This window comes from Chlorocebus sabaeus, chromosome 19, assembly GCF_047675955.1.
Source record: "Chlorocebus sabaeus isolate Y175 chromosome 19, mChlSab1.0.hap1, whole genome shotgun sequence".
NCBI classification, from domain to species: Eukaryota; Metazoa; Chordata; class Mammalia; order Primates; family Cercopithecidae; genus Chlorocebus; species Chlorocebus sabaeus.
In genome coordinates, this window is record NC_132922.1 from 9,983,900 (window position 1) to 9,996,670 (window position 12,771).

General features: G+C 42.2%; 2 protein-coding genes across 6 annotated transcripts in view; one reads left to right on the top strand and one right to left on the bottom strand.

The window, feature by feature from the left end:
• The window catches only part of XPNPEP3 (X-prolyl aminopeptidase 3), a 76,848-nt gene that overhangs the window by 41,187 nt on the left and 22,890 nt on the right, over nt 1-12,771 (bottom strand). For 4 of the 5 annotated variants that reach the window (XM_038007382.2, XM_038007380.2, XM_073006686.1 and 1 more), the window contains 2 exons: nt 7,653-8,060; nt 3,362-3,564 (listed from right to left, as the gene is read on the bottom strand). In XM_038007382.2, the coding sequence (XP_037863310.1) occupies nt 3,362-3,564; nt 7,653-8,060 (611 nt within the window). Of the gene's footprint in view, nt 1-3,361; nt 3,565-7,652; nt 8,061-12,771 lie in introns of those variants that run through there. The other variant, XR_012089451.1, reaches the window with a different exon arrangement.
• LOC119627309 (large ribosomal subunit protein eL31-like) lies at nt 1,452-1,907 on the top strand. Its single transcript, XM_038007385.2, has one exon. The coding sequence runs from the start codon at nt 1,474-1,476 to the stop codon at nt 1,849-1,851; it is 378 nt and encodes a 125-aa protein (XP_037863313.2). The 5' UTR covers nt 1,452-1,473; the 3' UTR covers nt 1,852-1,907.

The window sequence follows — 12,771 nt, forward strand, 5'->3', positions numbered from 1 at the left end:
GTAAACTATGATCTCACCATGCACTCCAACCTGAGTGACAGCGAGACACTGTCTCAAAAAGAAAGCAAAAAACAAAAAACAAAACAAAACAAAACCATTAGGAAGGCAGCAAGCACATAAAAAGATGCCCAATACCACTAATTATTAGGGAAATACAAATCCAAACCATGATAAGATACCACTTCACACCCATTAGGATTGGCTATTACCACAAAAACAGAACAAATGTTGGTGTAGAGTGGAGAAATTGGAATCCTTGGTGTGTTGCTAGTGGGAATGTGAAACGGTGCAGCCACTATGGATAACAGTATGGTGGTGCTCAAGATATTAAACATAAAATTATCATTTGATCTAGCAACTCCAGTTGTGTGTATATACCAAATAGAATTAAAAGAGACTTGAACACAAGATATTTGTACACTTACATTCACAGCAACATTATTCACAATAGTAAAAAAAAAAAAAAGAAACATAGAAGGAAACCAAATGTTTATCAATGGATGAATGGACAAATAAAATATGGCATATGCATACAATGGAATATTATTCAGTCTTTAAAAATAATGAAGCTGGGCATGGCAGCTCACACCTGTAATCCCAGCACTTTGGGAGGTCAAGATGGGCGGATTGCTTGAGCTCAGGAGTTCGAGACTAGCCTGGACAACACTGATAAACCCTGTCTCTATAAAAAATTTTTAAAAATTAGCAGGCATGGTGGCATGCGCCCATGTTCCCAGCTACTTGGGAAGCTACGGTGGGAAGATCACTTGAACCCAGGAGGTCGAGACTGCAGTGAGCTGTGATCATGCTACTGCACTCTAGTCTGGGCAACAGAGCGAGACTCTATCTAAAAAAAAAAGAATGGGCCGGGCGCGGTGGCTCAAGCCTGTAATCCCAGTACTTTGGGAGGCCGAGACGGGCGGATCACGAGGTCAGGAGATCAATACCATCCTGGCTAACACGGTGAAACCCCGTTTCTACTAAAAAATACAAAAAACTAGCCGGGCGAGGTGGTGGCGCCTGTAGTCCCAGCTACTCGGGAGGCTGAGGCAGGAGAATGGCGTAAACCCGGGAGGCGGAGCTTGCAGTGAGCTGAGATCCGGCCACTGCACTCCAGCCTGGGCAACAGACCCAGACTCCGTCTCGGAAAAAAAAAAAAAAAAAAAAAAAAGAATGAAATTCTAACGGAAGAATCTTCAAAACATTATGCTAAGTGAAGTAAGCCAGTCACAAAAAGCCAAATGTTGTATGATTCCATTTCTATGCAGTAGCTAGAATAGGCAGATTCATAGAGAAAGGAGAAGTTACTGGGGGCTGGAGAAGGGAGAATGGGAAGTTAAGATTTATGTAGTTTCTATTTGGAATGATGGAAAAAGGTGGGAAAAGTGGGCACAACAATGTGAATATCCTTCATGTCACTGAATTGCAACTTAAAAATGGTCACAGCTTCCTTTCCAGCTTGGAGCCGGCAGAATGGCTCCCGCAAAGAAGGGTGGCGAGAAGAAAAAGGGCTGTTCTGCCATCAACGAGGTGGTGACCCGAGAATACACCATCAACATTCACAAGCGCATCCATGGAGTGGGTTTCAAGAAGCGTGCCCCTCGGGCACTCAAAGAGATTCGGAAATTTGCCATGAAGGAGATGGGAACTCCAGATGTGTGCATTGATACCAGGCTCAACAAAGCTGTCTGGGCCAAAGGAATAAGGAATGTCCCATACCGAATCCGTGTGCGGCTGTCCAGAAAACATAATGAGGATGAAGATTCACCAAATAAGCTCTATACTTTGGTTACCTATGTACCTGTTACCACTTTCAAAAATCTACAGACAGTCAATGTGGATGAGAACTAATCGCTAATCGTCAGATACATCAAATAAAGTTATAAAATTGGAAAAAAAAAAAAAAATGGTCACAATGGCCGGGCACGGTGACTGAAGCCTGTAATCCCAGCACTTTGGGAGGCCGAGACAGGCAGATCACGAGGTCAGGAGATCCAGACCATCCTGGCTAACACGGTGAAACCCTGTCTAAAAAATAAAAAAAAAACCTAGCTGGGCGAGGTGGCGGGTGCCTATAGTCCCAGCTACTCGGGAGACTGAGGCACGAGAATGGTGTAAACCCGAGGAGGCGGAGCTTGCAGTGAGCTGAGATCCGGCCACTGCACTCCAGCCTGGGTGACAGAGCAAGACTCTGTCTCAAAAAAAAAAAAAAAAAAAAAAAAAAAAAGGTCACAATGATATATTTTATGTTATGCATATTTCACCACAGTAAATTTTTTTACATTAAGTCAGTGGCCAACACCCTGGAGAGAATAAATGAAATAAGGAGTTTTGGGGTAGTTTGTATCAGTTTGCCAATGAGATTTATGGTTTACACTTGGTCTCTGTGAAACCTCTGGGGGGCTTTACTGTTATATAGCAGGAATATGATTACGTGACCAAAAACACAAAAATCCCTAGCTGAGATTCCATTTTGGGGTCTCCGATTCTGAGGTATTCTGCTGCATGTGCCATGGACTGAATTGTGTTCCCCCTAGAATTAATGTGTTTAAGCTCTACTCTCTCTGTCTTTAGGAGATAAATAAGGGTGGGGCTCTAATTTGACAGGACTATGGCCATACAAGAAGGCCCTCTTTCATTGTCATGTAAGGACGCAGCAAGAAAGCGGCCTTCTGTAAGCCAGGAGAGCCCTCACCAGAAATGGACCATGATGGCAGCTTCATCTCGGACTTCCAGACTGCAAAATTATGAGACAATCAATTTCTCTTGTTTAAGCCATGCAGACTGTGATATTTTGTAATGGCAGCCTGAGCAGAGTATGACAACACTGGTGATTCCTAATCTGTAAGAGAGAGATACATCCTGCCTGGCCCTTACCTAGGGAGGACCACTGAAGCCTGCACCTGGTTTCTCTCGACTCTTTGCTTTGAGATAGCCATTGGCTGTGATAGATATCCTTACTTTCATACTATGATTATTTTTCACCCTTTTCCTATAATAAACTGCAGATCTGTAAGCACTGTCACTTTGGGTCCTGAGTCTTTCTTAGAAGCAAACTGTTTAACTGACGCTATTAGTGTAACTATAAGGAAAGGAAACAGTATAAATTTCTGTCGTTCTAAGGAGAAATAATTAAGATTGATGGGTAAAAGAACCACCTTCACAGAAAGCAGATTTACTTTGTCTTGCAAGGTATTAAGCAAGTCTCTAGGTATGTTCACTACACACTGGAGCAGAAGCCAGATGCCCATCTGCGGTGAGGAGACTGCTGCATTGGGTATATGGCCTCAAGGTGCTTACTGAACGTTAAGAGCTTATGATTTTTCCAATCTGGAAAAAACTTTTTCAATAGGAATCATACCTGTGATGTCAGCTTCCCAGCAATCTGCATTCGTTCAATTTCTGCAGGAGATTTGATGAGCCGGAGGCGCTGTATCAGCTGCTGAACACCCCGAACCTTGTTCTTGCTCCTGGCTTTGGCCTCAGTCAAGGGCTGAATATAGTCAGAGTGAAGCTGTGCATGCGAGGGCCTCATCCAGTCATACCAAACCATGTTCGTCTCAGCTTAGAATGAGAAGCCAAAAAATAAATTTAAAACAAAACTCCCAGCAACAAGAAATATCAACTGTCATAACAACTTCAACAAGAGTCAAAACTATAAAACCTGTAATGTGGAACTCTAAAGTGTTGAGAGTAAGACTCTCTCAGGACTAAAGCCATAAAGGTTTGATTATAAATCACTAAAAAGGTAATTCCCTGGAAATGGCAAGACATTCTAAGACGGAATATCCAGCTTTTCTGTCCCTAAACTTCAGTGTTCTTTATAAAGGACGATACATGGGACTAAAGCTTTATTCAAGCTTTGATTTTCTCTCTTTCTCTCTCTCTATTTTTGAGACAGAGTCTCGTTCTGTCACCCAGGCTGGAGTGCAGTGGCACGATCTCGGCTCACTGCAACCTCCACCTCCCAGGTTCAAGCGATTCTTCTGCCTCAGCCTCCCAAGTAGCTGGGACTACATGCGCCCACCACCACGACTGGCTAATTTTTGTATTTTCAGTAGAGATGAGGTTTAACCATATTGGCCAGGCTGGTCTCAAATTCCTGACTTTGTGATCCACCCACCTTAGCCTCCCAAAGTGCTGGATTACAGGCGTGAGTCACCGCGCCTGGCCCTTCATTATTAAATTAATTAAACAATTAAAACAACTGTTCTTCACCACCACTTACACTGAGCTAGAGGCACCTGTTGAATAATTGCACACAGAAGGACAGAAAAACATAATCATACTCAGATTATGACTTTATGGGTAAAGTGTCCCATCCTTTCACATAATGATCTCAGAACTAGAGGAAAGGGTTCTCCTTCCATTCTGGAGCAATTATTCATTGCTATGGAAATACTACAGTTGGTATTTCCTCACTTCTCCCTTTGCATCTGCTATACATTCTCTTTGTAAACAATCACAGTTCAGCTTTCAACTTTAGAGACCTAAGGAAATGGTCTATATTTGCCTAAGATATACGATATAAATGCTCATTATAAAAACGATTTACACTTAATACCAGATCTACATTTGTTCTTTTTTTCTAACAGTAAGCTATGAACAGTTTTCCTAACAATCCAAGTGAGAAGGTCTGTATATTTTATATGACTAAAAAGTACTTTGGGGAAAGTAGAAGGGAAAAAATCCAGAAAACTTTGATTGGATATGCACTAGTGATTCTATGTCCTACATATTTTCATTTTTAAAATAAAAATAGTTCTAAATATATATTACATGGGAAACACTTCCCTACTTACGATAGATAGAAATTTAATTGTTGCATATTTTTTTTTTTTTTGAGACCGAGTCTTGCTCTGTCGCCCAGGCTGGAGTACAGTGGCGCGATATTGGCTCACTGCAACCTCCACCTTCCTGGTTCAAGCAATTCCCCTGCCTCAACCTCCCGAGTAGCTGGGATTACAGGCGTACGCCACCATGCCCAGCTAATTTTTTCATACTTTTAGTAGAGACGGGGTTTCACCACGTTGGCCAGACTGGTCTCAAACTCCTGATCTCAGGCAACCCGCCTGCCTTGGCCCCCCAAAGTGCTGGGATTACAGGCGTTAGCCACCGCATCCGGCCAATTGTTGTAATTTTTAAAAAGTAAAACAATCTCTACTACCTGTTCAAAGTGTATGAAATCATAGCTCACCTTTCTAAAGGTTTTAAAATAAATGATTTCAGCCAGGCGTGGTGGCTCACGCCTATAATATCCTGGGAGGCTGGGGGGTGGGGGAGTGGATCGCCTGAGGTCAGGAGTTCGAGACCAGCCTAACATGGTGAAACCTTGTCTCTACTGAAAAAACACAAAAATTAGCTGGGTGTGGTGATGTGTGCCTGTAATCCCAGCTACACGGGAGGCTGAAGCAGGAGAACTGCTTGAATCTGGGAGGCAGGAGTTGCAGTGAGCCAAGATCGTGCCATTGCACTCCAGCCTGGGCAAGAGTAAAACTGTCTCCAAAAAAAAAAAAAAAGGAATGGTGACCGAGAAGTACTTTTGAGAAATTTATTTTACATGAAATTGTAACTATAGTGAGTTAATAAAATTTAGACAGTAGAATAGACAACTAGCAACTAATGTAAGAAATAAAAAAGCTACAAAGAAAATGATTCTATGCCCCATATTTATTGTGGATTTTGAAGACATAAGAAAGTTCAATGAATTGAACAGGCTAATTATCTATAAAATGGAAAATATTTCTATAAATAAAAAGAATATAATCAGATGTTAGAACTTATATATTCAAATGAGTATTTTCTCCCAAAAGAGCCTTTACAGGAAACAGTCTATTTCATGATTGCGAAAAACATTTTTGGAATTCTCTTTTAGAAGCTAACTTCAGAAATGATTTATAAGCCATATGAGAAAAATCAAACAAAAACTTTACAATTATACATTATCTTGGCCTGAAATCAGTATTTTTAAACTTGATCATCTATCTTATTTTCCAAATAAGATACTTCAAAAAATAAAATGCTCCCAGAGCTAAAGTTTTATAAGAATTACTAAAGATAGTTTATAATGTGGTGTAGATTCTGAAAAAATTCCCAGAAGGAAAATCTCAAAACATTCAGAATGATTAAAATTTCACCAGAATAACTGTAGAGAAGGTAATTTCTTTGAGGGACAAGAACTCAACTGTGGCCAGGCATGGTGCCTCACACCTGTAATCCCAGCACTTCAGGAGGCTGAGGTGGGAGGCTCATTTTGAGGCCAGGAGTTCAAAACCAGCCTAGGCAACAAAGTGAAACTCCATCTCTACAAAAAATAAAAAAATGAGCCAAAAGTGGTGGTGTTCCCAGGTAGTCCCAGTATTCTGGAGGTTGAGGCAGGAAGACTGCTTGAGCTTTGGGGTTCGAGGTTGCAGTGAGCCATGAGTGTGCCACTATACCTACATCCCAACCTGGGTGACAGTGAGACCCTGCCAAAAAAAAAAAGAACTCAACTGTATATGAACCACACAGGATCTTGTTAAAATGTAGATTCTGATTCAGTAGATAGGACGTGGAGACCTGAGATTTTAATTTCTATTACGTATTATGCATTTTAAATTTTAATATGCATTACCAAGTGATTCTGATGCTGTGACACACGGATCGTTCTTGGAGAACAGTACCTCCTTTAGAAGAGTTGGCAAGAGCACTAAGAAGTAGTAGTCAAATATCAAGACTGGTCAGTAATCTTGAAGAGTGGTCCATGTCCATCCTGTCCCTAATTTATTTTTTGGAGATGGGGCCTCACTACGTTGTGCAGTCTGGACCCGAACTCCTGGCCTCAAGTGATCCTTCTACCTCAGCCTCTCAAGTAGCTGGACTATAGATGTACACCACTGTGTCTGGCTTATCCTTTGCTTTAAAAGAAAATTCTCTCTCTGAGATTTCAAACTAGGATAAGTAACAGTCTCCATTAATGAATAATCCAATGAACATGGAGTTTTTTTTCAATGAAGTGTTCTAAAATTCATTGTGATGGTTGCACAATTCCGTGACTATACCAAAAACTCCTGAATTATATACTTTTATTATTTATTTTTTTGAGATGGAGTCTTGCTCTGTCGCCTAGGCTGGAGAGCAGTGGTGGGATCTTGGCTCACTGGTTCACTGTAACCTTCTGCAAATGAGTAAATGAAATCTTTTTTTTTTTTTTTTAAAGACAGTCTTGCTTGGTTGCCCAGGCTGGAATGCAGCGGCATGATCTCGGCTCACTGCAACCTCCACCTCCCGGGCTCAAGTGATTCTCCTGCCTGAGCCACCTGAGTAGCTGGGATTACAGGCGCATGCCACTATGCCTGGCTAATTTTTGTATTTTTAGTAGAGACGGGGTTTTGCCATTTTGGCCAGGTTGGTCTTGAACTCCTGGCCTCAAGGAACCTGTCTGCCTCGGTCTCCCAAAGTGCTGGGATTACAGGTGTGAGCCAATGCAGCAGGCATAAATGAAATCTTTAAAGAAGCTCAATCTTCTGGAAAAGGCTTTACATTTCTTTCATGGTGCTCATGGTCTTTTCACGGTGGTGCTACGATAATGAAATTAAGGACTTGTCTAAACAGGCAAGAAAGGTCTCAATCCTAATCTGGTTTGTAATGTGACTTCTGCCCCCATTCGTTACCTTTCATTTTTGGTAGAAGATGTTGAAATTCTTCTAGCGTATAGGCTTCGTCCACTCCAGTTAGAGCTATTGCTCCATCAGTGCCAGATCGTGGACCATCCCAAAGTTCTCTACTGGGATCTCGCCGAGGCACAAAAAGTATGGCTTTGTGTGATGGTAATTGTTTGCCAGGGAGGCTTTGAAGGACAAGAATGCTATCAGGCTCTTGGAATCCACACAGGTACAGGAAATTGTTGTCCTGGTGGAAAGTATAGGGAATATCGTTGCTCATGTAGTACGTAGGGTTGGAGAGCACAACCACCGTCTGGTCTGTCCCGCTGTGCCCTTGAGCTTCCTTCTGGATCAGAGACATTAGTTTGTGTCTGCGAAGTGCATATTCCACCTGAGATAGTCCTGGAGTTACCTCCCCTAGAAATGACAAATAAAAGGGATGCTTTACATTTCTGCATTGCCAAAGTACTTAAGGTAGTTTGATATTAGATGGAGATACTCAAGTCCAATTGTTCAACTTATGCCAAATCTCCTCCCAGCACATGGAGAATTAAGGAGATAACCCAGGTTTCAAATTTCTGTTCCACTGCAAAAACTTGGAAGAAATGATAGTTGAATGTGGCCCCGCGTGAAATCTGGAATCACGGACCCCTTAGATCTCTTCCAGGTCTTTGGCTCATTCTTTTACTCACTCAGTTATATTCATTGAATATAATTTTTTTTTTTTTTTGAGACAGAGTTTCGCTCTTGTTGCCCAGGCTGGAGTGCAGTGGCATGATTTCGGCTCACTGAAACCTCTGCCTCTCAGGCTCAAGCAATTCTCCCACCTCAGCCTCCCAAGTAGCTGAGATGGCTCACGCCTGAAATCCCAGCACTTTGGGAGGCCAAAGCGGGAAGATCACCTGAGGTCAGGAGATCGAGACCAGCCTGGCCAACATGGTGAAACCTCATCTCTACTAAAAAAACACAAAAATTGGCCAGGCGTGGTGGCTCACGCCTGTAATCCCAGCACTTTCGGAGGCCAAGACGGGCAGATCACGAGGTCAGGAGATCGAGACCATCCTGGTCAACACGGTGAAACCCCGTCTCTACTGAAAATACAAAAAAATTAGCCGGGTGTGGTGGCGGGCGCCTGTAGTCCCAGCTACTCAGGAGGCTGAGGCAGGAGAATGGCATAAACCTGGGAGGCAGAGCTTGCAGGAAGCCGAGATCGTGCCACTGCACTCCAGCCTGGGTGACAGTGCTAGACTCTGTCTCAAAAAAAAAAAAAAAAATTAGCCAGGTGTGGTAGTGCATGCTTGTAATTCCAGCTACTCGGGAGGCTGAGGCAAGAGATCGCTTGAACCCAGGAGGTGAAGGTTGCAGTGAGCCAAGACCCCGCCACTGCACTCCAGCCTAGGTGACAGAGCAAGACTGCATCTCAAAAAATAAAAATAAAAATAAAAATAACAATAATAATAAAATAAAAGTATATAATTCAAGAGTTTTTGGTATAGTCACAGAATTGTGCAACCATCACCACAATGCATTTTAAAACATTTCAATACAAAAAAAAAAAACTCCATGTTCATGAGCAGTCACTCCCCATTTTCTCACAATCCCCCAGCCCTTGGCAACTCCTAATCTATTATCTATCTCTATGGATTTGCCTATTGCAGAGATTTTATATAATGAAACTATACAATATAGGGCCTTTGCTGACTTGGCCAACTGTTTTTTTTTTTTTTTTTTTGAGACGGAGTCTCGCTGTCTCCCAGGCTGAAGTGCAGTGGCACAATCTTGGCTTACTGTAAGCTCCGCCTCCTGGGTTCACGCCATTCTCCTGCCTCAGCCTCCCAAGTAGCTGGGACTACAGGCACCTGCCACCATGCCTGGCTAATTTTTTGTATTTTTAGTAGAGACGGGGTTTCACCGTGTTAGGATGGTTTCGATCTTCTGACCTCATGATCTGCCTGCCTCGGCCTCCTAAAGTGCTGGGATTACAGGCATGAGCCACCATGCCCGGCCTTTTTTTTTTGAGACAGTCTCACTCTGTCACCAAGGCTAGAGTGCAGTGGCTTGATGTTGGCTCACTGCAACCTCTACTGCCCAGGTTCAAGCGATTCTCCTGCCTCAGCCTCCTGAATAGCTAGGATTAGAGGTACCTACCACCGCACCTGGCTAATTTTTTTTGTATTTTTAGCAGAGATGGGGTTTCACCATATTGGCCAGGCTGGTCTTGAACTCCTGACCTAGTGATCCACCTGTCTTGGCTTCCCAAAGTGCTGGGATTACAGGCGTGAGCCTTATTCCTTATTTTCTTATTTCCTATTAATTCCTTATTTCCTTATTATTTCTTTATTATTCCTTATTATTTCCTTATTATTCCTTATTATTTCCTTATTTCCTATTAATTCCTTATTAATTCCTTATTTCCTATATAAGTAAAAAATCTGTTCTTTCCCTATTACCTTGCTTACAATGTGTCTTCTTTCTAAAATTTCTTCTTCCTCCACACTAACTCCACTCCAAAATCTTGGCTTAATACATGTTTGTTTTCAGACTTTTCTCATTCAAAAAGTTTTCTTGATTAGCCCAAGTAATGTTGATTTATCCCTTTAAAAAAATTTATTTTAAACAGGGTCTCACTCTATCACCCAGGCTGGAGTGCAGTGGTGGCATCTCAGCTCAAGGCAATGTCTGCCTCCTGAGCTTAAGCAATTCTCCCACCTCAGCCTCCCAAGTAGCTGGGATTACAGGTGTATGCTACCACACCCAGCTAATTTTTTTTTTTTCCCAGACAGGTCTTGCTCTGTCGCCCAGGATGGAGTACAATCTGCCTCCCTGGTTCAAGCAATTCCCCTGCCTCAGACTCCTGAGTAGCTGGGACTACAGGCGTGCACCACCACACAGGGCTAATTTTTGTATTTTTAGTAGAGACAGGGTTTCACCACGTTGGCCAGGCTGGTCTCGAACTCTTGACCTCAAGTGATCCACCTGCCTCGGCCTCCCAAAGTATTTGGGTTACAGGTATAAGCCACTGCACCCGGCCCCCTCTTAATTTTAAAAAGGTAACGATTTCAGTTCCTTAAATACACACACTGTATAGTTGTATATAAATGTAATACTGAATTATTTCAATAAATGTTTTTCCCTTCAATGTTTGGCTCCTTACTCCTATTCTTTCCTCCTACTCACATCAACACCTTGCCCAGGTTTGTAATCTAGTATGTATCTTTTCTGAGTTTCTCAACACTCACATAATCATACATACATGCATTTGGGGCTTTTTGGATCACTAGTGTTTTACAAAATGGGACACTACACACTCTTTTCAGTATCTTCCTTTTCCAACAGAACAATATGTCATGGAATTCTTTCCCTTCAAGTCATTTGGTATCGCTTCAATTCATTCTTCTTGATGCCTCCATGACATTTCTTGGGGTAAATAGACCATAACTTATTCAGCCATTTCTCTACTATAGGAATTCAAACTGCTTTCAGTTTTTTGCTGCTATAATAAATATCTTTGTACTTATATCTTAGTACTTTCACGTCCCATGTACTGGTGCTTTAATTACTATGGGGATAGTCCCAGGAGAAAAACGGCTTGGTCAAAGATCTTTGAATTTCCTTAGTACTCATGTTCAGTATATGATTACCTTAGATCTAATTTTTTTTTTTTTTTTTTTTTTGAAGACAGAGTCCTGCTCTATCACCCAGGATGGAGAGGAGTGGCACAATCCTGGCTCACTGAAACTCTACCACATGGGTTCAAGTGATTCTGGTGCCTCAGCTACCTGAATAGCTGGGATTACAGGCGTGAGCCACCAGGCTTATCTTTGTATTTTAATTTATTTATTGCTATTATTTTTATTTTTTGAGAAAGAGTCTTGCTCTGTCATCCAGGCTGGAGTGCAGTGGTGCGATCTCACCTCACTGCACCCTCCGACTTCCCAGTTCAAGTGATTCTCCTGCCTTAGCCTCTCGAATAGCTAGTATTACAGGTGTGCACCACACGGCCTGGCTAATTTTTGTATTTTCAGTAAAGACGAAATTTCACCATGTTGGCCAGGCTGGTTTCAAACTCCTGACCTCAAATGATCCACCTGCCTCAGCCTCCTAAAGTGTTGGGATTACAGGCATGAGCCACCATGCCTGGCCTAATTTTTGTATTTTTAGTAGAGACGGTGTTTCACCATGTTGCCCAGGCTGGTCTCGAACTCCTGACCTCAAATGATCCACCTGCCTCAGCCTCCTAAAGTGTTGGGATTACAGGCATGAGCCACCATGCCTGGCCTAATTTTTGTATTTTTAGTAGAGACGGTGTTTCACCATGTTGCCCAGGCTGGTCTCGAACTCCTGACCTCAAGCAATCTGCCTGCCTTGGCCTCCCAAAGTGCTGGAATTACAGGTGTGACCCATGTCCCATGGCCCAGGATCTGTTTTACCTATATAAGTTTATCTCGCCAGCAAATTCTGTAACTTGTATTCCATTAATAAAATATTTTTATTTAACTTTTCAGACATCTACACTTATGTTTTTGTTGATGAAGTTGGCAAGAAATAAGAGAGAGGGATAAGTGAAGGCCTTATGGGCCAATGTAAAGCAGCTGAAGCAACAAAATGGGGCCAAGAAGAGCTCATATCACATTTTTTTCTTTCAAGATTGAGCTGGCTAACAGTCTCCTAGGATTCTTAGAATACTGAACTTTGTACTAGAGCTATTTATCTCCTTGATTATTATTCCTGTTAAGTCTGCCACTGTTACTTAACATTGAAAATTTCCTAATTTACTCAAGTAGTAAATATTCTTACAAAAGCAGAGGCTGGTTATAGTCGGTGAATTATCTGACCTTTCCTTTATTTCATCTTTTTATTTTCTTCCTTTCCTGAACTTTGCTTTTGGTTATTTCACAGCTATAGTCCATAAAATAAAAAAAAATTAAAAAATCAGCTGGGTGAGGTGGCTCACGCCTATAATTCTAGCACCTTGAGAGGCCGAGGCAGGCAGATCACCTGAGGTCAGGAGTTCGAGGCCAGTCTGGCCAACACGATGAAACTCTGTCGCTACTAAAAAGACAAAAAATTAGCCAGGTATGGTGGCGCACACCTGTAGTCCCAGCTACTTGGGAGGCTGAGGCAGGAG

Excerpts from the sequence above, each read along its gene's own strand:
- LOC119627309 (XM_038007385.2), top strand. The coding sequence starts at position 1,474 with ATGGCTCCCGCAAAGAAGGGTGGCGAGAAGAAAAAGGGCTGTTCTGCC.